This window comes from Sphaerodactylus townsendi, linkage group LG15, assembly GCF_021028975.2.
Source record: "Sphaerodactylus townsendi isolate TG3544 linkage group LG15, MPM_Stown_v2.3, whole genome shotgun sequence".
NCBI lineage: Eukaryota > Metazoa > Chordata > Lepidosauria > Squamata > Sphaerodactylidae > Sphaerodactylus > Sphaerodactylus townsendi.
This window is the reverse complement of record NC_059439.1, coordinates 621,559-644,520: the sequence shown is the minus strand read 5'-3', so window position 1 is coordinate 644,520 and position 22,962 is coordinate 621,559. Positions and strand designations below refer to the sequence as shown.

Sequence of the window (22,962 nt, the reverse complement as noted above, 5' to 3'; positions counted from 1 at the left end):
TCTTCTGGTTCGCACAGGAATCTCTCATTATTTTTTGCTGTCCCTTCTAGCAATTCTCTCCTGCTGTGCAATTTGGGAATTGCTGGCTTGGTCTTCACGATGCCCAGAGAACGAACGCATTCATACAAGTTTGGCTTGTTTGTGGGAAAGGCAGAACACTTCCTTGGTCGCGACGTGATCTAAAATTTGGGGAACGGGGCAAAGTAGCAGGTGGGAGAAAAATGGTGTGCAGGTGTGATCAGAGAGAAAGTTGCGCCGTGGCTGCTGGGCCGGGAAGAGGGGCTGGCCCCGGCTCTTCCTTGCGAGTAAGCGCCTTTAAAAGTAAGCACTTACTCGTGAGTCCAGCCCCTTTTCTCGGCCCAGCAGCCGCGGCGTAAATTGCGCCACGGCTGCTGGGCCAGAAGAGGGGCTGGTCCTTGCTCTTACTCAGAGGAAGCACTTTTAAAAGTAAGTGCTTGCTCGCAAGTAAGCCCAGCTTACTCTCAAGTTGGGGTCCAGTCCCTCTTCCCGGCCCAGCAGCCGGAGCACGAGAGAAACTCGCGCCACGGCTGCTGGGCCAAGAAGACGGACTGGAACTTGACTCACGAGTAAGTGGGGCTCCGTTGGGGTGGGGAGGGGGGGCGCCCAGAAGAGGTTTTGCCTCCGGGCGCCATATGTCCCCCACATGCCTGCTTGGCACCTGTTGAACTTTTATTTGGTGGCGTTAGGTTGCAGCCCCTGCTGCTCAGTTCATGTTCTGGCCGTCTCCGCTGCTCCTGAGAAGTGGGCAAACTGTTCATGATGTCTAGTAGTTGGAGGACAATTGTGCCTAGTTGGAGGGAGTTAAGATCTCCTTAACCTTATCTGACCAGAGGGCTGGCTCTTCCTCACCTACGTTGGCAGGTGGCAGAGTTGCTGGTGCAGATTTTCTACTCTGGTCGCTGACACGTTTGCTTAGAGCCGTAAAAAAAAAACCTGCGGTGGAAATGGTGGGAGGGGAGAAGGAAGGTTGCATCATGAGGCTTGTGGTTCCAGAGGCTTCTGAAGCGAACATTGCTCAGATGCTCGTGCTCTTCTTTGTCTGAAGGTTGGCACTAGCAAACTTGTTGCTGTGATTGATCACTTGTCTTGACAACAACCCTAATCCCTCCCCCCCCCCAAACACACACAGACATGGCTTCAAAATGTCCCCTTTCTGGTTTCTGCACCAGCAGCAAGAGAAGGCTTGGGTGACTTTGGGGTAAGGAGTTTTGGCCTCACCCTGACTCTGCTGACAATAATTGCTGCTCTACTTTTTGGAGATCTTCCATTAGCCTGTGGGAAAACAGTGGGAAACAGTTGAACCCCTCAGTTGTTAAATATTCAGAAATACTGTAAAACGGGACTGGAGAAATCAAAGGGTTTGTGTGTGTAATGATGATGCCAGATATACTGGTGATATACAAAGGGTTTGTGTGTGTAATGATGATGCCAGAAAGTTAAGTTGTTCCATTTCCCTTTCCCTGTTCCAGAAGCTTTCTGCGCTCCCTGATACCAACTGGATTTTCTGGTCCTGCTGCCACACTTGGGGGTGTGTTATACGAGCCTGCCAAAATGTAACACAGCAGACTTCGTTCTTATCTTGATGTGTGTTCCACGTCAGGCTCTCTTGTTGTGGTGTGACTCACGAGCTCTAGAGCTGCAAAACAGTGATCTTTTCCAAAAACATAGAGGCCAAAGCTGTGGGGATTTGAGCGGACCCATTCAGTTGCGTCCCTTGAAAGGTTATTTGGGAAGAAGAGAACGATCTTAGAAGATGGGAGCGTTCTGATAGGACTGTTGTCTCGTTGAAGTCCTGACTAGGCTACTATTAGGGAAGTCCGAATCACCTCTGCATTGCAGCGGGACAGACAGAGGTGGCCTTTCACCCAGGCGCTGCGTTCTGCTTTGGTCTCTGAGCCGGTTGAAAAGGCGTTCTTTTCTCTGCACGGAGCTCCCGGGTTGCCCTTTTTCCTCTGGGCCATTTTAAGTAATCTACTCTGCACTCAGGAGATAACTTGTGATCTCTTGTGACACACATTGTGGGTTGGGTAGGGGGTGGCTAAGCTGTGGGGGTGTCAAACTCATTTGTTATGAGGTCCAGATGTGACATAAATGTGACTTCGTCAGGCCATCCGGGGGGGGGGGGGGGGGCTGCACTAATGAGCCTACAGTGAGGTGGGGAGACTGCCTTGAAGGGTCTTATTAAGCCCATCGCAGCTGCCTCAGGGTCCCTTATTGAGTTTTATGGGTGACTAGAGATTTCAACCTGTCCCCGTAACTAACTGCCAGACCAGGGAGCAGGTGTGTGTGGGGGTCTCTTTCTGGAATCTTTGGGGGGGGGGGTCTCTAGCAGCAGTGGCGTAGGAGGTTAAGAGCTCGTGTATCTAATCTGGAGGAACCGGGTTTGATTCCCCGCTCTGCCACCTGAGCTGTGGAGGCTTATCTGGGGAATTCAGATTAGCCTGGGCACTCCCACACACGCCAGCTGGGTGACCTTGGGCTAGTCACAGTTCTTCTGAGCTCTCTCAGCCCCACCCACCTCACAGGGTGTTTGTTGAGAGGGGGGAAGGGAAAGGGGTTTGTAAGCCCCTTTGAGTCTCCTGCAGGAGAGAAAGGGGGATATAAATCCAAACTCCTCCTCCTCCTCCTCCTCTTCTTCTTCTTCTTCTTCTTCTATTTCAGTCCTTTCTGGAATCACTCAAAGGATGATCTAGCACAGGGGTCTTCAACCTGCAGCTCTCCAGATGTTCATGGACCAATTGGCCATGCTGGCAGGGCTGATGGGATTTGTAGTCCATGAACATCTGGAGAGCTGCAGGTTGAAGACCCCTGATCTAGCATTTTTGTTTTGAGTTGTGGGGTGAAGTTAGAATAGCATTTCACAGAAAGCAGCTGTTGAAAGTGCAAACGGTGGTTTTTAGAGATGGAGCTAATGTACTCTGCAGTTGATAGGTTTAGGAAAAGTTTTGTTTGTTTGTTTCATTGGGCAGATTCAGCCTTAAACTCACCTTTAAATATTTGGTTTGATTTTTCTCCTGCTGCCCTCTGCTGCAGCGGGCTCACAACAGAGCAGCATGAAAGTGATAAAATTATCAATTGTTGATTCTGGGTGGTTGCTTTTCACAGCAAAACCTTGCAGTGGGGTTCTGTGGTCCTTTCTGCCCCAGCCTGTGGTTTTGTAGCCCTGTGCATACGTTTGTGTGTGTCTGGGGCAGGTGCCATTTGGCAAACTGTGGCCGGCGTCGCGGAGTGGGCCGTGGCAGATACAGGATTTCACACAGTTCAGTTCGTTCCGGTTCTCTCCACTCAGTTTCACCACAATGTGTTGCCCACATCATGTGGAGGTTCCTCCCGTGGCTGGATTTCTCACCCAGGCATGTTCGGCCATCCCAGCGGTTCCGGAAAGGATCACTTGCTGTAATCATCATACCTGATTAGCTGTGGATTTGCTGGGTAGGATTTACAGGCTCCTAAACTTAAGGCGACGTCCGTTCAGCAGGCTCCGGTGTGATTTTATTGCTGAGGCGCTTCAGTTGGAAAGCAGCAGGTTTTACACCAGGCTTAACGTTACGGAAAAATTGGCTTAATGTGAAGAGGAGGTCAGCTGGGGCACGAGGAAGGCAACCCGGAAGGCTGCAGCATCTTTCAGGGGAGCCAGAGACGCGTCTCGTGTGGGATTTGAGGTTGTGAGAATAGAAAACTGGTTTTCAAACTGATCTCTGGGGGATGTTGTGTGAGAAGATCGGCAATGACCGACGGGCTCTTCTGCTTCCCTCGTAGTGAGTCGCCTCAGGCAAGACGCTCAAGTAAAAGTATTGCTCAGACTGGGGATCCAGCAGATCCCGGGGTCCATGGAGGCATTCCAGGAGGTCCACAAGTGCTTTACGGTTTAAACCTTTGCCTGGACCTCCAAGCCCTTCAAGCAGCAGTGGCTCAGTGGTTAAGAGAAGGTGTACTCTAATCTGGAGGAACCAGGTTTGATTCCCCGCTCTGCTGCTTGAGCTGTGGAGGCTTATCTGGGGAATTCAGATTAGCTTGTGCACTCCCACACACGCCAGCTGGGTGACCTTGGGCTAGTCACAGCTTCTCGGAGCTCTCTCAGCCCCACCCACCTCACAGGGTGCTTGTTGTGAGGGGGGAAGGGCAAGGAGATTGTCAGCCCCTTTGAGTCTCCTGCAGGAGAGAAAGGGGGGATATAAATCCAAACTCCTCTTCTTCTTCCTCAAGCACTGGTCCCTGGTGCACACCGCACTGTCGTGAGCCCTTCCAGAAAGCCCGCAGCAAGCTGCGCCTGCCACGCAAAGGTTGCTGTTTTCAGAGCAGTTCAGCAAGAACGGCAGGTGACGTTTGAAGAACATGTTCCAGGTAAAGTGCTCGCATGATCTGCCCGTGGCCCATGGGGTCAGGTCTCAGAAGGCCGTGGATTCTACGGAGCCATGATGGGTTCTGTAGACCCTGACCCAGGTTCTGCTCCATGTCACCCTCTGACTGAAAGGACCTTGCCCCGGAGGCAGCAAGAAACGTACATGTTGGCTTATGGTTCCTGGTCAGAGGCTAGTTGGTTGGCTCTGGGAAGAGGCCTGGAAGCCTTCAAAGTTGCTCGCAGAAAAGGGAAAAGGGCCGCGATCCTGCTGAACCGGAGTTTCTGCTGTTCATTTGAGGACTGTAGTCCATTCTCGGCAGATAACCGTGTGACTTCTCAAACTGTGTGGTGAAATCCTCTTTCACTGGAAAAAGAGGGTGAAAACCAGTCGCATACCTGAAGTGACTATGACGACTCTGTTGGGACTACCTGGGGCAGGAGTGGCCATCAGGTGCCAAGAGGGCAGGGGCGGGGGGGGGGGGGCTGAGATCTGCCTGGGCTCCAATGTTTTCCTCCACCAAACAGCAGCCTTCTCAGATATCTGGGCGGGGGTGGGGGGGCTGTCCCTTGTGCTGTGTGAAATTGATGAAATTACTAAATCTGTGTGTGTTGGAGAGCAGGTCCATTTGGCTGCTAGATGTACATTTGCAAATTCTAGATCTAAAAGCCGATCTCTGAGCCTATTGTACGCCTCTGAATAGGACATTAGGTAGAGAGATTCAATAGGCAGGCCGATGGAAATAATCTTTCTCACAGTTAGAGAGAACCAGGGGTTAGCCTGCGTGTCCTGCAGTGTCAATGAGACAAGGGAGCGTTCGGATGGCAGGTAGTGAAGGCGGAGCCAAAATCTGAAGGCTCTAAGCCAAGCTTTATGTTCCAGGGTGTTTTGCCCCAGTTCTAGTCACAGGGCTGCGTGAGGGACGCAGTTTGGAACTCCCATTACTTGGTGGGAAAACTTGGATTGGGGGACATTCAGAGCTTGGTTCACTGCTTGGATCCAGATGGGGACCCCATAGAGTAGTTGGGATTCAACCTTTGCATTGAAGATCCTCAAATCTGTGGACCTCAAGGAGAATTCTTCCGGGAATTTCATATGTCACAGACACAAGGAAACAGTCTTTTAAGTGTGGTGTTGAAGAGGGTAGTAGGAAAGTATACATTCCTGGTGTCTGATACGGTGTGTATGTGTCAGAGCTATGATGATGTTGCAAACATTAGTGGACAGGACAAAGCAGCGTGAGCCATTTTTCTAGAAAGAAAGTCCTCCTGCAGTTTTCGTTCCTTGCTCCCCCCACAGCTGGAATCTTGTATTGGCATCTCCTGCAGACAGTTCTGGCTGGGCAAGGGGATTGTTTACATCAACTTTATTCGCTTTTTTCTCTGGGAAGCGGCTGTACATTTGCCACAACTGACCCAGAGAGCTGTATCCCAGAGGCGTTCGCCTGCATGCTGTCAAATCGACTTTGCTGCAGTTGCCACATCTGGTTTCCCAATGCTGAGTTAGGTCTTAACTCTGTAAAGTTTTCCAGAGCCATGGATTCACAAATCCCATCAGCCAATTCGACCATGCTGGCAGGCTGATGATTCCAGTCCATGAACATCTGAGAGCTGCAGGTTGCAGACCCCTGGCGGCTGGAGCAGGGGTCTGCAACCTGCGGCTCTCCAGATGTTCATGGACTACAAATCCCATCAGCCAATTGACCATGCTGGCAGGGGCTGATGGGATCTGTAGTCCATGAACATCTGGAGAGCTGCAGGTTGCAGACCCCTGCGCTGGAGAAACTCTCTCATAGTGCCCATTTTGATGATACACGCAGGCAGGCAAAAAGTACGGTTTGCCATCTTTGTACGATTTTGTGGTATCGTCATGCCTATGGTGTGGCGTTTTGTGTCAGGTGAACCAAATCACCAAAGCATGCACACACACACACCCCCCCCCACACACACACACACAGTGTTACTTCACTGGCAGAATCTGTGACAGCCACACCTCAGTGAGAATTTACAGCCAGACTTTAAATGGACAGAAAGTAGAGCTGCCAGGATACGTGAACGGCTTGATGTTTCCAATGAATTCCGGATGCCCAGACTGCATCAGAAAATTAGGAAATGCTCACAGGAAGTTTGTAAAGAAGCAGCGTGTCAGCAAGCAGATAGCTGAAACTTACTACCCTGTTTCCCCAAAAATAAGCCCTAGCACCAATTGGCCATGCTGGCAGGGGCTGATGGGAATTGTAGTCCATAACATCTGGAGTGCCAAAGGTTCGCCACCATTGCCCTAGCATGATTTTTCGGGATTTTTGGAGGACGCTTGAAATATAAGCCCTACTCCAAAACTAAGCCCTAGTTACAGATTACCTGGCGCAGCTGATCTGGTCATGTGGGGGAGGGGGCAAAATCATGGGGGGAAAATAAGACATCCCCTGAAAATTAGCCCTAACACATCTTTTGGAGCAAAAATTAATATAAGACCCTGTCTTATTTTGGGGGAAACACGTAGATCCTGCTTCACAGTTTGAGCCTACAGTCAACAGACCTCTACTTAAAACTATCCTGGTTGAAATGGAGAAAAGGTTTGTTTTTCAAAAAACATTTACCTCCAAGTTCGGATTTCTTAATCGTATGAAGGAATCAGTTAGAGAGGTGGCTGAATTACCGAACTGCGGTTGATGGGCAGGATTTATTGGCAGAACCAAAGACTCTGGGCAGGATGCCCCCCCCCCCCGCCCCGGCCACTGTCCCCCACAGGCGACTTTGCGTTACCTGACATCTTGTTCACTGAGTCTTGCGTTCCCAAATATTGTTGCGGCTTTGCAGTTGGTGTTGACAATTCCAGTCTTGGTTGAATCAGCCGAAAGGAGTTTGAGCAAACTAAACTTAATTATCTTAGAGTTATCTTAATCGAGTTACACATTATCTTAAGTCAGTGTCACAGGATCAACAAGATACTTTTGTGGTCCTTTCAGTTGAATCACACAAAGCAGAATATGTAGATTTTGACACTGCAATTCGTTCTTTTGCCGCTGAAAAAGAATGAGGTGGAAATTGTTAATTTCATTCATTTGGAGGTGTAGCTTTCTAGAAATATTTCAGGCCTTCACATCTCTTGTGTGCTACGTTGCCAAAAGTATGATAGGATTTTGAGCTTGCAGACTTCATATGCAGTGCATGATGTTTAAAAGAATAGCGTTATGGAGAAAGTATGCTTGGGTGCTGTGTGGTTTCCGGGCTGTATGGCCGTGTTCTAGCAGCATTCTCTCCTGATGTTTCTCCTGCATCTGTGGCTGGCATCTTCAGAGGATCTAGAAAGCACAGAGGATCTAGAAAGCATGTGCTAGAAAGCACACAGCCTGGAAACCCCACAATACCCCAGTGATTCCAGCCATGAAAGCCTTCGACAAGACAAAGTATGCTTGGTATGGCACGATGGCATGTGTGTTATATATTGTTTTTATGCAGGGTAAGAAAAGGTCACTCAAATGTTGTGTCATTTCTCTTTACCACAATGAGCAAATTGAAATGGAAGACGGTGGGGTTAAGAAGAAAGGATTGGAACCAAAGGGAAGAAGGGGGCTATGCCAAGGGGAAAACGGCACCCACTTCTACGCACCCTCTTTTCTCAGGGCTCTCAGACGCTTGCAACTAGCTCCATCCCAGGACTCGGCTGTGGGGCCCCAGTTGCTCAGTGTCTTCTGGGCAGTGTTTTCTAAGGCAGTGGTTGTCACGCTTTCCAGACCCAAATCTATCTTTTAAAGCTTAGCTTTAAAAGGGGCTTGGACAGATTGATGGAGGAGAAGTCGATCTCTGGCTACCAATCTTGATCTCAGATTGCAAATGCCTTAGCAGACCAAGTGCTCGGGAGCAGCAGCAGCAGAAGGCCCTTGCTTTCACCTCCTGCCTGTGAGCTCCCAAAGGCCTCTGCAAGTAGCAGAGTGCTGGACTAGGTGGACTCTGGTCTGACCCAGCAGGCTCTTTCTTGTGTTCTTACCTTCAACCAGTAGGCAGAAGCATCTATTGATGTGCACAGGAAGTCACGTGACAGCTTGGTTGTCTCTCAGGAAGAGTTTCAACATCACTGGTGGGGTGGGGAGTCTGTGCTGCACATTCGTAGAATCATAAGAGTTGGAAGAGACCCCAAGGGCCATCCAGTCCAACCCTCTGCCATGCAGGAAGACACAACCAGGTGGAGTAATAGACCACTGACTAGTCAGGATAGGGAGGGAGCTGCTCAGGAGGAGAGAGTGAAGGCAGGAGAAAGCTTTTGGCTGGAAGGGCTCCTTCCTTAGCTTTAAACAATCCTCTCTACTGCTGAGTGGCCTCATTTCACTCTCCTGCCGCTCTTCTCAATACGCCTGCAAGTCGACCGACCATGGGCACGGTGTGTCTTTGTACTTCACGCATTCACAGCAGCAGCAGGTCTTTCTGGAAGGCTGCGAAAAAGGCAGCTCTTGAGGAGCTGGGTCACTGCAGGTCACAGAAGATGTGCAGGTCCCGGCCTTTGAAAGAGGGGAAGTGAAACCGCCTCCCTGCCCCAGTTCCTACGAAGTTGACAGGGTTCAGTTTGCGCATGAGCCAAAGAGAGGGCAGAGGCATGGAGTTATGCACACAGACCTCTGGGGGCTCCTGGACCACAGTCTGAGAAAAGCTGCTGTATTCAAATAAAATTGTGCTAATGCCAGAATAAAATGGTGAGAGCAAGTCTGATGGAGAGGTTAAGGAACTCTAATCCAGGTTCAGTTTTCCTCCTTCTACACATGAAACCTGCTCTGGTGACCTTGGGCGGTCACAGGTGTCTCTGAACTCTGTCAGCCCCACCTGTCTCACAAGGTGTCTGTGATGCAAGTGCGGGAAGGGAAGCCACTTTGAGACTTTTCAGTAGAGAAAAGTGGGGGTGTAAAAACCAGCTCTTCTTGAAGAAGCGTCGCCCATCTTCTACCTATCTTTGCTGACTTTTGATGTTTTGGCTTCAAGCAGTTGTTCAGGTTGGGTGAATAAACCGAACTCAGTCTTGGAGGACTGGGGTTTTCTGCCTGACACCTGTGGTCAGCATTTTTTGCCTGTTTTGCTTTCCCACCTCGACCGCCATTAATAGGGAATATCTAGGGCAGTGGTGGCGAACCTTTGGCACTCCAGATGTTATGGACTACAATTCCCACCAGCCAATTGGCCATGCTGGCAGGGGCTGATGGGAATTGTAGTCCATAACACCTGGAGTGCCAAAGGTTCGCCACCAAGGATCTAGGGTATGAGTTCCGCTTGCTCTGAAAAGCCATGGGTATTCTATAGCAAGATCTGCATGGGTTTCCTGGCAGGCAGGGTGCTGGTAGAGTTGGAGAAGGTCACAGAGGAAAGCCAAATGTCAGAAGAAGAGTTGGTTTTTATACCCCGCTTTCCTCCAATTTGAAGGAGTCTCAAGGCAGTTTTACAAACTGTTTTCCCCTCCCTCTCCCCAATACAGAGTTTGGAGAGGATTGAGGCTAGCCCAAGGTCACCCAGTAGGCTTCATGTGTAGGAGTGGGAGTTGTGGACCACAGTTCCCATCATCCCCTGCCAGCATGAACTGTAGTCCATAACATCTGGAGGGCTCTGAGTTTGACACCTGAAACGAACATATGCCTCCCCTTTCTCTCGGAATAAGGCAAACTTCTTGTTGAATTCAGGTCTTTCGCCCCCTCTTAAAAAGCTAGTCTCATGGGTCCTGTTACTCCAACCTTCCCACTCAGGACTAAGCCTTTGAGCGCAGGTGACTTTTCTCAAACGTGCACAACAAACACCTTCCAAGGAAGCCGGCCTTGTTCGCTTCGCCCCCCAGCCCGGTGATCTCCAAACCTTATTTTTATCCCTCAGCCCTTCACAGCCCTCCTGTCCTTTTCCGTTTGCTCCGCAGAGGCCTCAGCCCTTCCGATGACAGTGCGGGGAAGCAGAAGAAGAAGAAACCGAAACAGAAGAAAGAAAAGGGGGAGCAGATTGATTTGGCTCAAGACCAATCAGCCAAGGTAAAGAAAGGGGGTGAGGGGGCGGGACTTTCACGCAGGTTGATATTTCGATGCTTCAGCTGAAGTTAAACGATGGAGGATGTGGAGCTATTATTATTATTATTAATTCAGTTTAATAGACTGCTCTACTCCCGGAGGGCTCAGAGCGGTTTACATCAAATAAAGTCACCAAATAAACCACCAAATAAATTACAAATACAAACAGTCAACAATTCAACTAAGACTCAATACAATCAATACCCCTTCAGAGCAGAGGGGTGGCATTCAAGGGATGGCCGGGAGGGGCCCCAGCATCTGGACCTAGCCCACCGACCCTAGCAGAGGGAGGGGTGGCATCTAAGGGAGGGGATGGGGACATATGGGGCAAGGCGGTCTCATAGGTATAAGGGCCCCAGGCCGCAAAGGGCCTTAAAGATCAACACCAACTCCTTGAAGACTCTGGACATGGCCCACCCACCCTAGCAGAGGGAGGGAGGGGGAGGGGTGGCATGCAAGGGAAGGGGAGGGAGGGGGCCCAGCATCTGGACATGGCCCACCTACCCTAGGGGAGGGAGGGGGAGGGGTGGCATGCAAGGGGAGGGCGGGGATAAAGCTTGCCTACTCTGGGCTCGGAAGCAAGTATTCCCTTGGGCGTGGCACAGCGGTTCAGAACAGCAGGCTCCAATCTGGAGAACTGGCTTCAATTCCCCACTCCTCCATGTGAAGCCTGCTGCTGCCCGACCTTGGGCCAGTCACAGTTCTCTCCACACTCTCTCTGTCTCAAGGTGTCTGTTGTTGGGAGGGAAAGGGCAGCTGATTGTGGAGCTCTCTGAGGCTCCTTAAAGGGAGAGAAAAGCAGGCTATACAATCTTGGGTGACCTCTCTTTCGGCAGTTTCCTCAAACTACTGAAGGAGCTGCCAGTTGCGGGGGGTTCGTTTTTGTGGCCACTTGAGAGCTGGTCAAAAAGGCAGTATTGAAAATGCGTGACTTGACCTGTTCTCGAGGTAGAACTGGATGAGGGTGGGAGTAAATGTTTAAGTATTTGGGGAGAAGGTTTGCGAGGGAGGGTGGAGAGATGGCGGGACAGATACCTCCCCCACAAAGCGGGAGCGTATTGGGGGTCGGGGATGGGGGGGGATGGTCTATAAACCTGAACTTTGCATGCTCCCTTATTTGTTTTCCCACACTGGCGTGGACAAGCTTGACAAAAGGTTGTAAGCAAAACCCCAGACAAAGTAACCGGAATGGAATAACAAGGTAACACTTCCTCCAAAACCTTAAAGCCGTTGCTTTCACCTCCTGCCTGATAGCTCCCAAAGGGCACCTGGTGGGCCACTGCGAGTAGCAGAGAGCTGGACTAGATGGACTCTGGTCTGATCCAGCAGGCTCTTGGTTCTTATGTTCTGAAATCTTTCCCTTAGAGCAGAGCAAGAAGGTGGGGCTTGCCAGTCTGTTGATTGGTTCTCCGTGTTTTTTCCCGTGGCAGGTCAATTCGTTGCCCTTGCAGGTCAATTCGTTGCCTGCAGAAAGGATCCAGGAGATTCAAAAGGCCATCGAACTCTTCTCAGTAACTCATGGACCTGCCAAGACAATGGAGGAAGCCACCAAGCGCAGCTACCAGTTCTGGGACACCCAGCCGGTCCCCAAGTTAGGTACGTGCATTAAGAATCTTTTTCTGCGTACTATTATTTCAATCTGGTTGGAGAAAATAGAAAGATGTGCCCATTATTTTTTTTAGTGGTGATTAAGTAAGGTGGGAAAATGGGCTGACAGGGTGAGTGTATTACCACCACCGTCCCCCTCCGAGTTTGCACATTATCCAAGAAGCTGTGTATGTTGTGTGAGAGGGGCTCTTTGAGAAGAGGTGCCTTTCTGTGGCCAGAGACTGCTCTATGGGTCGGTTGGCTGAAGTCCTGGGGCAGAGCCCTTTTCTGTTATGGCCAAAGACACACAGGAAGTTGGGAGGGGAGGGATTGGGAGGCTGGAGTTGCCAAGGCGCAAGGATGGTGGGATACAGGCAAGCAGGGGCTGTGCTGAATCAGAAGTACACATCCGGAAGCCCCGGAGTTCTCCTCCATTGCTCAGAGGGCTGTCTAGGGCAGCACCATCCCCATTAAATTCTTTGCAGGGTGGCCCATGATCTTCTAGGGCAGGGGTCTGCCACCTGCGGCTCTCCAGATGTTCATGGACTACAATTCCCATTGACCAATTGGCCATGCTGGCAGGGGCTGACGGGATTTGTGGTCCATGAACATCTGGAGAGCCGCAAGTTGCAGACCCCTGTTCTAGGGCACTGACTCTGTAGAGCAGGGCTGGGAGAGCCCCCTGGCCACTCTTCATTGCACTTGGAGGAAACCTGTTCTCCCTTTTCCCTCACTCAGGAGAAGTAGTGAACACGCACGGGCCCGTCGAACCAGACAAGGACCAGATCCGCCAGGAGCCCTACACCTTGCCTCAGGGCTTTATGTGGGATGCCCTGGACTTGGGGGATCGAGGTGTGGTGAGTAGGGATCAGGCAGAAGTAACCCTCCTGGAAGGTTTTCCCTTGGAAACGGCCTTTCCTCTTCTCTCAGTGCTCCCCATTGTTAAGTGGAGTTCCGTTGTCCTTTTCTGTATTGCTGCCAGAGCTTCACCCATTCATGTTTTAGTCCTCCTCTTCACAACTTCAACAGATGCGCCCCCCCCCCCCCACCACCTTTGACTTCCAGGGAAGTTGGTACTTCAGCTGCTTTGAGCTCTCTAGAGCTCCCGGCCACACATGGCCAATTGGCCATGCTGGCCGGGGCTGATGGGAATTGTAGTCCATGAACATCTGGAGAGCCGCAGGTTGCAGACCTCTGCTCTGGGGACCTTCAATTTGACAGGTGACTAAGTTGGGGATTGATAAAAGAATTACTAATTCTGAATACATGCGGGATCAGTAGGTGCATGCTAGCCTCTCGGCTTTCAGAAGAACAACCCCCCCCCCCCCCACGCTCTCTCTCTTTACTCTCTTTCCTTATTCTGTAGTTTCACTTTTCCCCCTGCTTTCTATTATTTTTCAGGGTGTTTTTTTAAAATGTCTTTTTAAAGCATCATTGTTGTTTGCATCTATCTTATCCTTTTTTTTCCTAAATCCTTTTTATTGTTGTTGTTTGAAACTGCTTTCTCTGGGCATGCTCCTTTTGCCTCTCTTTTCACATCACAGTCTGACTCTTCTTCTTCTTCTTCACCATCCTTCGTTTTGATCAGGCTGTTTCTTCTCACTACTTGCTGCCTTATAAATTCCACCTGAAAATGAGGGGTTTTTTGTCCTCTTGATGCCAAGGAGAATTTTCTCCTTTAATTTGCTGTGTCGCCTGGAGCAGCAGTGGCGTAGTGGCTAGGAGCAGGTGTACTCTAATCTGGAGGAGCCGGGTTTGATTCCCCGCTCTGATACCTGAGCTGCGGAGGCTTATCTGGGGAACAAGATTAGCCTGTGCACTCCCACACACGCCAGCTGGGTGACCTTGGGCTAGTCACAGTTCTTCGGAGCTCTCAGCCCCACCTACCTCACAGGGTGTTTGTTGTGAAGGGGGGAGAGGGAAAGGGGTTTGTCAGCCCCTTTGAGTCTCCTTGCAGGAGAGAAAGGGGGATATAAATCCAACTCTCCTCCTCCTCCTTCTCCTCCTCCTCCTCCTCCTCCTCCTCCTCCTTCTTCTTCTTCTTCTTCTTCTTCTTCACAACCGCTTGCGCCAGTCAGGCCTTTCTGTTACCTTGAGCACTTTCAGTCCTATTCTTTGCACATCTCATTTATTCCAGACTAGGATCCGAAACTTTATTTTTCTGATTTAGAAATGGGACATCCTAGGAGTGTAGAAACGATTTTGGTTAACCTGGTGGCCTATTGCTACTGTGTGAGCCTTACAGTTTTATTTTCTCATTTTTTTTAAAAAAATCATCATATAGCATTTTTATTTTTGCGCGCTACTGTGTGATGCTGCTGTGCTGTGGTGAACAGCTTTGTGAGGTGGGTGCTTAGAACCCCAGGCAGGAAACGGAGCCTGAGAAAGTGACTTGTTAAAAAAAACCATACATGAGATTTCCTAGATCTCTGCAGTGCTATTTTAGTGGGCTGTCTTATATCCCCACATTGACCTTGTATAATTCTTGCAATTAGTATCTTGCTAGATAATCAGAGACAATTTTGCCTGCTTAAGCAGATCACACGTCTGTTTGGTTTCTTTAGCTCAAAGAGCTGTACACCCTACTCAACGAGAACTACGTGGAAGACGACGACAACATGTTCCGGTTTGATTATTCGCCAGAGTTCCTCTTATGGTAAGTGGCAGGTTTTCTTTGGTCCCCTCAGAGACGCAGTCCTGGTGGCCGTTTATTTTATCACTGGAGGGAGGGGGGAGTGTAGACTTTAAGTCTTGGTTTTCACTTTGTTTCCCACCTCTAGGACATAGGTGTCAAACTTGTGGCGCTCCAGATGTTATGGACTACAGTTCCCATCATCCCCTGCCAGCATCAGGCTGGCAGTAGATGATGGGAACTGTAGTCTATAACATTTGGAGGGCCGCGAGTTTGACATCTGTGCTCTAGAATCATAATAACATGAGTGCAAACACATAGTCTGCCTATTCTGGCATAACGAATCTGAAATATGGGGGCCCTGGAGGGAACAAAGGAATGCTTAAGGAGGCTGCATCTTTGAGAGCCCATAAAGCACTTTGCTCACACTGGATAGTCTGGTACAGGGGCTTGCAACCTGCAGCTCTCCAGATGTTCATGGACTACAATTCCCATCAGCTCCTGCCAGTATGGCTTGGTACTACTTTGTTTTAAGCTTAAAAAACAACTGCTACAAAACCGGTCCTGAAAAGGTGATGAAACTGCTCAGAAAACCCTGGAATTCAAAATGGGCTTTCTGGTCCCACAAAAACAAATACATTTTTATTTAGCATAAATGATCGTCCAGCTGTCTTTCAGACTCCTGTAGTGAGTCATTTGTCAATGAAGGTTATGAAAAAAAATCAAGAGCAGGGTCAAGAGGCAGTGAAATTCAGGAACTCCAGGGCTAGGCCAAGTTATGTATAATTCTAACGAAATCAAGAAAAGTAGAGAGACCGTTCACTGTAGCTGCTATTGGCCATTTTCCTAGTGCTTTAAACTACTTAATATTTGTCTACTTAAGTGTTCCGAGTGTTTTAAACTGAGGAATCCTTTGTTGTCCTCGGGGGAGATGGTATCAAACCTTTGATGAATTCTAAATCTACAGCACAGGTGTCAAACTCGCGGCCCTCCAGATGTTATGGACTACAGTTCCCATCATCCCCTGTCAGCATGATGTTGGCAGGGGATGATGGGAACTGTAGTCCATAACATCTGGAGGGCCACGAGTTTGACACCTGTGATCTACAGTGTTGCATGCTGGAGTCTGACTGCAGAGGCCTGCAAAAACAGAGGGAATAAACAGTGTGAATGGCTGGAATGTTTGCTTGTTGTGTGGCCATTGGTGTGCTGTTTATCAGAAGCACGGAGCAAAGGCTTCTAATGAGAACCTGCTTTCTCTCCAGGGCCTTGCGTCCTCCCGGCTGGCTCCCCCAGTGGCACTGCGGCGTGAGAGTCATCTCGAGCAAGAAGTTGGTGGGCTTCATCAGTGCTATTCCAGCAACTGTTCACATATATGAGGTGTACGTTCTGCTGCCTTTTGGGGCCTAAGCCCTGCTTTTCAGGAGACCCCGTTCCACTGACTCTCTTAGTGGATGGACGGTCGTGGCTGTCCTCGTGGACTGAAATCAGATTTCACTTTGAAGCAGAAATGCCTTGTAACCGACTGTTGAAAATAGTCATGCAGAAGGAGGAGGCTGGAACTCAGTTGGGCTTTGAGCTCCCAAACCTCTTATTTTGCCTTACTTTGGGGGGGATTTTATTGCTTTAGAAATTGACTTTATTTTTTAAAAATCAGAATCTATCTTTCTGAAGTAACTCATCCCCCAGGAGGCTGACATTATGGAGAGACAGGTGGAGGTGGTCCCCTGTGCACGCATTACTGAACCTTGAGGTGATGTCACATCACCTTTGTGTATAGGGTGGTTTGCCGTTGCCTTCCCCGGTTGTTTACACTTTACCCCCAGCAAGCTGAATAGTCATTTTATGGACCCTGGAAAGGTGGAAGGCGGAGTTGACCTTGAGCCGGCTGCCTGAAACGGACTTCCAGTGGGATCGAACTCGTGTTGTGAGCAGAGCTTGGACCGCAAGGCAGCAGCTTCCCGCTCTGCTTTGAGTAGGGGCTTAATCCTGCGTATCTGACGTCCTCGTCTGGCACCTCAACATGGCAGAGGCCAGAAATGGAGTCTTCCTCACGCTTTTTATTTTTGTCTTCCTCTTAAGGGAAAAGAAAATGGTGGAGATAAACTTCCTGTGTGTGCACAAGAAGCTGCGTTCCAAGCGGGTGGCGCCAGTTCTCATCAGAGAAATCACCCGACGGGTGCACTTGGAGGGGATTTTCCAGGCTGTGTACACTGCAGGGGTGGTGCTTCCAAAACCGGTGGGGACCTGTCGGTAAGGGCTTGATAGATCCCGGCTGCATTCCAGCTTTTCCTTCCAGCAGCTTCTTTCTAGAGTTATGCTGACTTGTCACAGGTATTCTCTCTGTACGACTCACCTGGCAGGCTCACCCGGGGCCTTGAAACCTGCTCCATGTCGAAATGTGGAGTGTCGGCCCTGATCTCTACGATTTGTAAACACAAACAGGAAATGAGCCGTCAAACCTGAGGTGAAAAACACTCAGCCAATTAACCGACCTTTGTGGCTGAACCAGCCTGTCCCGGAAATTGCTGGGAGCAAAACTGTAGAGCCCGACGAAACTCTTTGGGTGTAGATGTTCGGAGCAACAATATGGCATGTGTGGATTGTGAGTGTCCAGCTGGCATTTCCCAAGCTGTGTGTCGGACGCTCAACAGCAGGGGTGAAGGTGCTTCGTACGTTCTCGGTGCTCTAGGGCACCGTCACACACAGCTTGAAAATGACGCGTTGCCTGTGCTCCAACCTTCAGTTCTTCTGGAAAGAAACAAAGCTCCATTTCTACCTTTGCCCTCAAGTCTCCTGCCAGTTTCCGCCTTCCTGTCATTCCTCCGGATCCCCTTGTCTCCAAGGAACACCATTTTGAGGAGACAAGTGAGCCGGGGGAAGTAGGAAAGCTCCGTGCTCCTGACAGAAAACTTGTCCTGAATCCTGCCTGCTGAGCTAGCAATGTTAATATGTTAGAGCAGTGGTTCTCAACCTTCCTAATGCCACGACCCTTTAATACAGTTCCTTATGTTGTGGTGACCCCCAACCATAAAATTGGTATATATAGAATATAAAAAGACCGTTTTCCGATGGTCTTAGGCGACTCCTGTGAAAGGGTCGTTCAACACCCAAAGGGGTCCCGACCCCCAGGTTGAGAACCACTGTGTTAGAGTCAGTATTGTCTGCTCTGATTGCCAGGATCTTAGGCCGAAAGGTCTCTCTGGGCTCTCAGAGGTCTTTCATATCACCTGCTCCTGGATCCTTTTAATAGGAAATGCTGGGAATCCGGAACCCCCTGCCTGCCGAGTGGAGGCTCTGCTGCTCAGCACACAGGAGGCCTTCCCAGTATTCTGAGAGGCTCCCAAGAGAACGTGCCGGCCCCTTTTTCTGAGCCTCATCATGGTGCCTGCCTACAATGTCAGTTAAAAAAAATGAGCCTGTGGATGTCTATAACATTTTGGAGACACTTAGTTGGGCTTCGTTGGCAGGATTCACATTTCCCTCGGTGAAGCGAGCAGCGTGACAAATGAGCTGAATTAATCAGGAAGCCTCCTCCTTTCGGCAGGTATTGGCACCGGTCCCTGAATCCACGCAAGCTGATCGAAGTGAAGTTTTCCCACCTGAGTAGGAACATGACTATGCAGCGAACTATGAAGCTTTATCGGCTACCAGAGGTCTGTGCTGGGCTGGGCTGGGCTGGAACCTAATCAGGGCCCCTGGGTACAATCCTTCTGAGTATCCCCTCCCCTAAAGGTCATTCCCCAAGCACAAAGCAGTGGAGTTCACTGCCTCAGGGTGCGGTGGAGTCTCCTTCTTAGGAAAGGAATTGATCATAAAACTGCAAAGATTGTCATGCCCTTATATAAAGCAGTGGTGCGACCGCACTTGGAGTCCTGTGTTCAGTTCTGGTTGCCACATCTCAAAAAGGATATCGAAGAGATAGAAAAAGTGCAGAGAAGGGCAACGAGGGTGATTGAGGGACTGGAGCACCCTCCTTATGAGGAGAGGCTGCAGCGTTTGGGACTCTTTAGTTTGGAGAGGAGACGGCTGAGGGGGGATAGGATTGAATATAAAATTATGCATGGGGTAGAAAATGTTGACAGAGAGACATTTTTCTCTCTTTCTCACAGTACTAGAACCAGGGGGCATCCATTGAAAATGCTGGCAGGGGAGAATTAGGACTAATGAAAGGAAACACTTCTTCCCGCAACATGTGATTGGTGTTTGGAATATGCTGCCACAGGAGGTGGTGATGGCCACTAACCTGGATAGCTTTAAAAGGGGCTTGGACAGATTGATGGAGGAGAAGTCGATCTATGGCAGGGGTCCCCAAACTACGGCCCGGGGGCCAAATGTGGCCCCCTGAAGGCATTTATCCGGCCCGCCAGGCATGGCAGCGATGGCTCCATTCATGTGCAGTGGGGGCTCGAGGGAGAGGAGGAACCGGCCCCAACGGCTGTTGATTGCAATTACATGATGGCACCCCCAAATCTCCATGAATTTTCTGACCCAGAGTTGGAAACCTTACACGTGGCAACTCCTGCTCCGCCCTTCCCTCTCGGCTACTCCATGTGTTGCTCTCAGGCTTTCTGTTCCGCCTCACTCCCATTGGCATCAGCCAGGCTGGCGAATCGCTCGCTGGCTGCTAGGGAGGAAGAACCCAGGAAGATACCTAATCCTGGGTTAGATGGAATGCTTCATTGGGAAAGTTCTGCTTTTTTTTACAGGGGAAGGTATTCCACAGCCTCCCCAACAATATTTGGAGCCCACCCTGTACTTGACATACTTTGGTCACTGTTCTAAAAATAGACCATGACAGAAAGGCTGAAAGGTGAAATCAAACATTTTACAACCATTTGTGCATAGGAATTTGTTCATAGTTTTTTTTAGTCCGGCCCTCCAACAGTCTGAGGGACAGTGAACTGGCCCCCTGTTTAAAAAGTTTGGGGACCCCTGATCTATGGCTACCAATCTTGATCCTCCTTGATCTCAGATTGCAAATGCCTTAGCAGACCAGGTGCTCAGGAGCAGCAGCAGCAGCAGAAGGCCCTTGCTTTCACCTCCTGCATGTGAGCTCCCAAAGGCACCTGGTGGGCCACTGCGAGTAGCAGAGTGCTGGACTAGATGGGCTCTGGTCTGATCCAGCAGGCTAGTTCTTATGTTCTTATACCACGGGGGACAGCTACAGTGTTTCGTTGAGTCTGACAAGTCCCTAGTTCACTGTCGTATCCAAAGCCCTTTTAGAGGGTGGTTATCCAGCGGTACTGACCTACTTATTGAGCGCCGATAACACTTCTAAAAAACCCCAGAGTTTGTCAGGAGATAGTTTGAAAACCACTGTTGTAAAGACACCCCTCCTTTCCCTGTGAAACATGACTTCTGGGACCTGAAGAGGCTTTCCTTCCTGGAAACAGCTTGCCTTCCTCAGAGGTCTCTTCTGCTTTTCTTCTCCTCTAGACTCCCAAGACTCCAGGGCTGCGGCCGATGGAGCACCGAGACATCCCTGCTGTGCACAGACTCCTGGCCGAATACCTGAAGCAGTTCCACTTGACCCCGGTCATGAATCAGGAGGAGGTGGAGCACTGGTTCCTGCCCCAGCCCAACATCATCGACACCTTTGTGGTTGAGGTGAGGCCTTCCCTTCCCTTCCTCTCCACTGCCAGGGCTCTTTGGAGCAGGCGCTGGGAAGGAGGGCCTCGGTCTTCCTGCACGCTCCTTCCTTCCCTCCCTCAAGTGAAACAACAAGAATACATTATATGCGGTATGCTTGTGTGCAGGTGTACATAGTTTAGGTAATTTGTGCACATTGCAGAAGGCCCATTTTCCTGGGTGTAAAATTTGCTACTTACACACAGAACTGGGGATCTTTTTAAAGAGGAAATGTACGCAGCCCTGACATCGGATGTAAGAGCAGTCCTGGGATAATGACAGATAATGATAGAGGGGGGAAGGGCAAGGAGATTGTAAGCCCCTTTGAGTCTCCTACAGGAGAGAAAGGGGGGATATAAATCCAAACTACTACTCCTCCTCTTCTACTTCTTCCTCTTCTTCTTCTTTTTCTTCTTCTTCTTCTTCCTCTTCTTCCTCTTCTTCCTCTTCTTCTTCCGCTTCTTCTTCCTCTTCTTCTTCTTCTTCCTCTTCTTCTTCTTCTTCTTCTTCTTCACATGAAGTACTTCTGAGCATTCGAAGGGCTGTATAAATTCAGCAGCTGCTCTTGCTGGGCCTGGCCGTGTACATGAATCTGCCTGCTACTGGATCCCAACATCCAGCCGTCTTGGTCTTGTCTACTCGGAGTGGCTCTCTGGCAGAGAGGTCTTCCCCATCACCTGCCTGGTCCTGGTAGAGATCCCAAGGGCTGAAGCTGGGGCCTTCTGCTGGCCGAGCAGCCCTCCTCCCACTGAACTGTAGCCCCAGACCCAAAGAGCAACTTTGAGAAAACACTCTTAGAGGCTCCACCTATGACCTTGTCTTCACCCGCAGCTAGATCAAGCGGTGTAGTTCTGGTGTAGGTAGATTTCTGCCTCTGCAGGGTGGGAGAGGCCAGCTGCTACACATTTTAAAAAAACAAAACTGTTTCTGCAAACCAAAGCAACATCAGGGTGAGAGTCTCTAGCTTCTTGCTGGGCCAGATTTCTGCATGCGTGGCAGCATTCCAGGTAAAATACCTGTTTGAAGCCTGCCACACTCTACCACTTCATTCGACTGCTTGTCTGGGCTGGGTCCATAGCCAGATATTACATGGTGAAGGGGGTCCTAAGAACACTAATGGGGGCCAAGCTCCCGTCATTCTAAACCCTGGTGAGGTCATATTGAACAGTCGTACTGATAGGAATTCTTCCACACTCACCTGGGTATGTACAAATCTGTCATTTGTTACAGTCATTTCTCTTTGAAGAATGGGCTGTTTGCCAGACTTAAAAAAAACTTTCATGACGTATAAGATGTAGTTCAGCCAAAATGTAGCACCAGCTGCGGTCCTGTTGCCTGCCTGCCTGCCCTTAGTTTACATGTGCAGTTGTTATTGCAAACAAGCACATGCAGAATCAACCATGTATGTGTAACATGGCATGCAGTCAGCTATCCGGGGGAAGTGATCTGCTCACAATCACACTGGGGGTCCTTCGTTGATGAGGTGGAGCTGTGTTCCTTCCTCAGCAGAGGGGACCACCTACACCAAAGGGGAGGAGTCAAAACTGTTCAAAAAGCAGGAGTGTCTGCAAAGTGCTGTCAAATTGCAACTCACTTATGGTGATTCAGTAGGATTTTCAAGGTAAGAAAAGAGTATGGTTTGCCACCGCCGCCTTCTTCTCCACATGGCTCCCCTGGAATTCGTTGGTGTCTCCCATGCCAGTGCTCCCCAGGCCAACCCAGCTCATCATCTGAGAGAACCGCATTACCCCATATGCCCCCACTCGGCCTCTGCGCTCAGCAGAGGCCAATTTGCTGGTGGTTCCTGGCCCCTCAATGATGCAGCTGGCCTCCTTTACGGCCCTGGCCCTGGCCTGGTGGAACACTCTTCCTCCAGCTGTCCAGGCCCGGTGAGACCTTGGTGAATTCCGCAGGGCCTGTAAGACTGAGTTGATCCGCTGGGCCTTTGGAGTGTCCAGTCGCTGAGTAGGGCGCCCCCCTTTACTCACTTATTTTTACTATTCTATCTTTGTTTACATCTCTGTTACCCTCCTAGGGAGGAGTCCAGCCGTTCCTTCTTTTTGGGGAGGCTTTTAATGAATTGGGTTATGGGATGCCTGTTATTATTGTTTTGACCACTGTTTTAATGGATTGTAATGGATTTTAGTAAATGTAACAATTGTTTATGTGGTCACTATCGTGATCCTTTGTTATACATTGTATATATACTGACGTTGTTGTGCACCGCCCAGAGCCCCTTGGGAATGGGGCGGTCTACAAACCCAATTAATTAATTAGTTAATTAATAAACCAACGGCAGACTCTCATCTGGAGAACTGGGTTTGATTCCCTGCTTCTCCACACGAAGGCAGCTGGGTGACCTTGAGCTAGTCACAGTTCCTTAGCCCCACCTACCTCCCAAGGAGATGAAGGGAAGGTGATTGTCAGCTGCTTTGAGACTCCTTACAGGTAGAGAAAAGTGGGATATAAAAACTTCTTCTGATGATGATGATGGTGGTGGTGGTGGACCAGGGGACAGCCCCAGGTCCTTTCCCTCCTCTCCCAGTTTTCCTGCCCAGTGAATCTGTATCATTGTGGGCATTAAAGAGGAAACAAAGAGCTCAGAGAGAAATACTGTGGATAATAAATGACAGTGAATTTGTTCAGGAAGAGGGTAGCTGGCCCGTCTCTGCCGCCGCCGCCACCACCACGCTCTTTCTTAGGTCATCTGGACAAAA

General features: G+C 49.8%; 1 protein-coding gene across 1 annotated transcript in view; it reads left to right on the top strand.

Annotated features, from left to right (window-relative positions):
• The window catches only part of NMT1 (N-myristoyltransferase 1), a 30,092-nt gene that overhangs the window by 3,795 nt on the left and 3,335 nt on the right, over window positions 1–22,962 (top strand). The window contains exons 2-9 of the mRNA XM_048518131.1: window positions 10,251–10,359; window positions 11,826–11,991; window positions 12,721–12,839; window positions 14,547–14,638; window positions 15,880–15,996; window positions 16,697–16,867; window positions 18,162–18,270; window positions 20,054–20,224. Coding sequence (XP_048374088.1) covers window positions 10,251–10,359; window positions 11,826–11,991; window positions 12,721–12,839; window positions 14,547–14,638; window positions 15,880–15,996; window positions 16,697–16,867; window positions 18,162–18,270; window positions 20,054–20,224 — 1,054 coding nt within the window. The remainder of the gene's footprint in view (window positions 1–10,250; window positions 10,360–11,825; window positions 11,992–12,720; window positions 12,840–14,546; window positions 14,639–15,879; window positions 15,997–16,696; window positions 16,868–18,161; window positions 18,271–20,053; window positions 20,225–22,962) is intronic.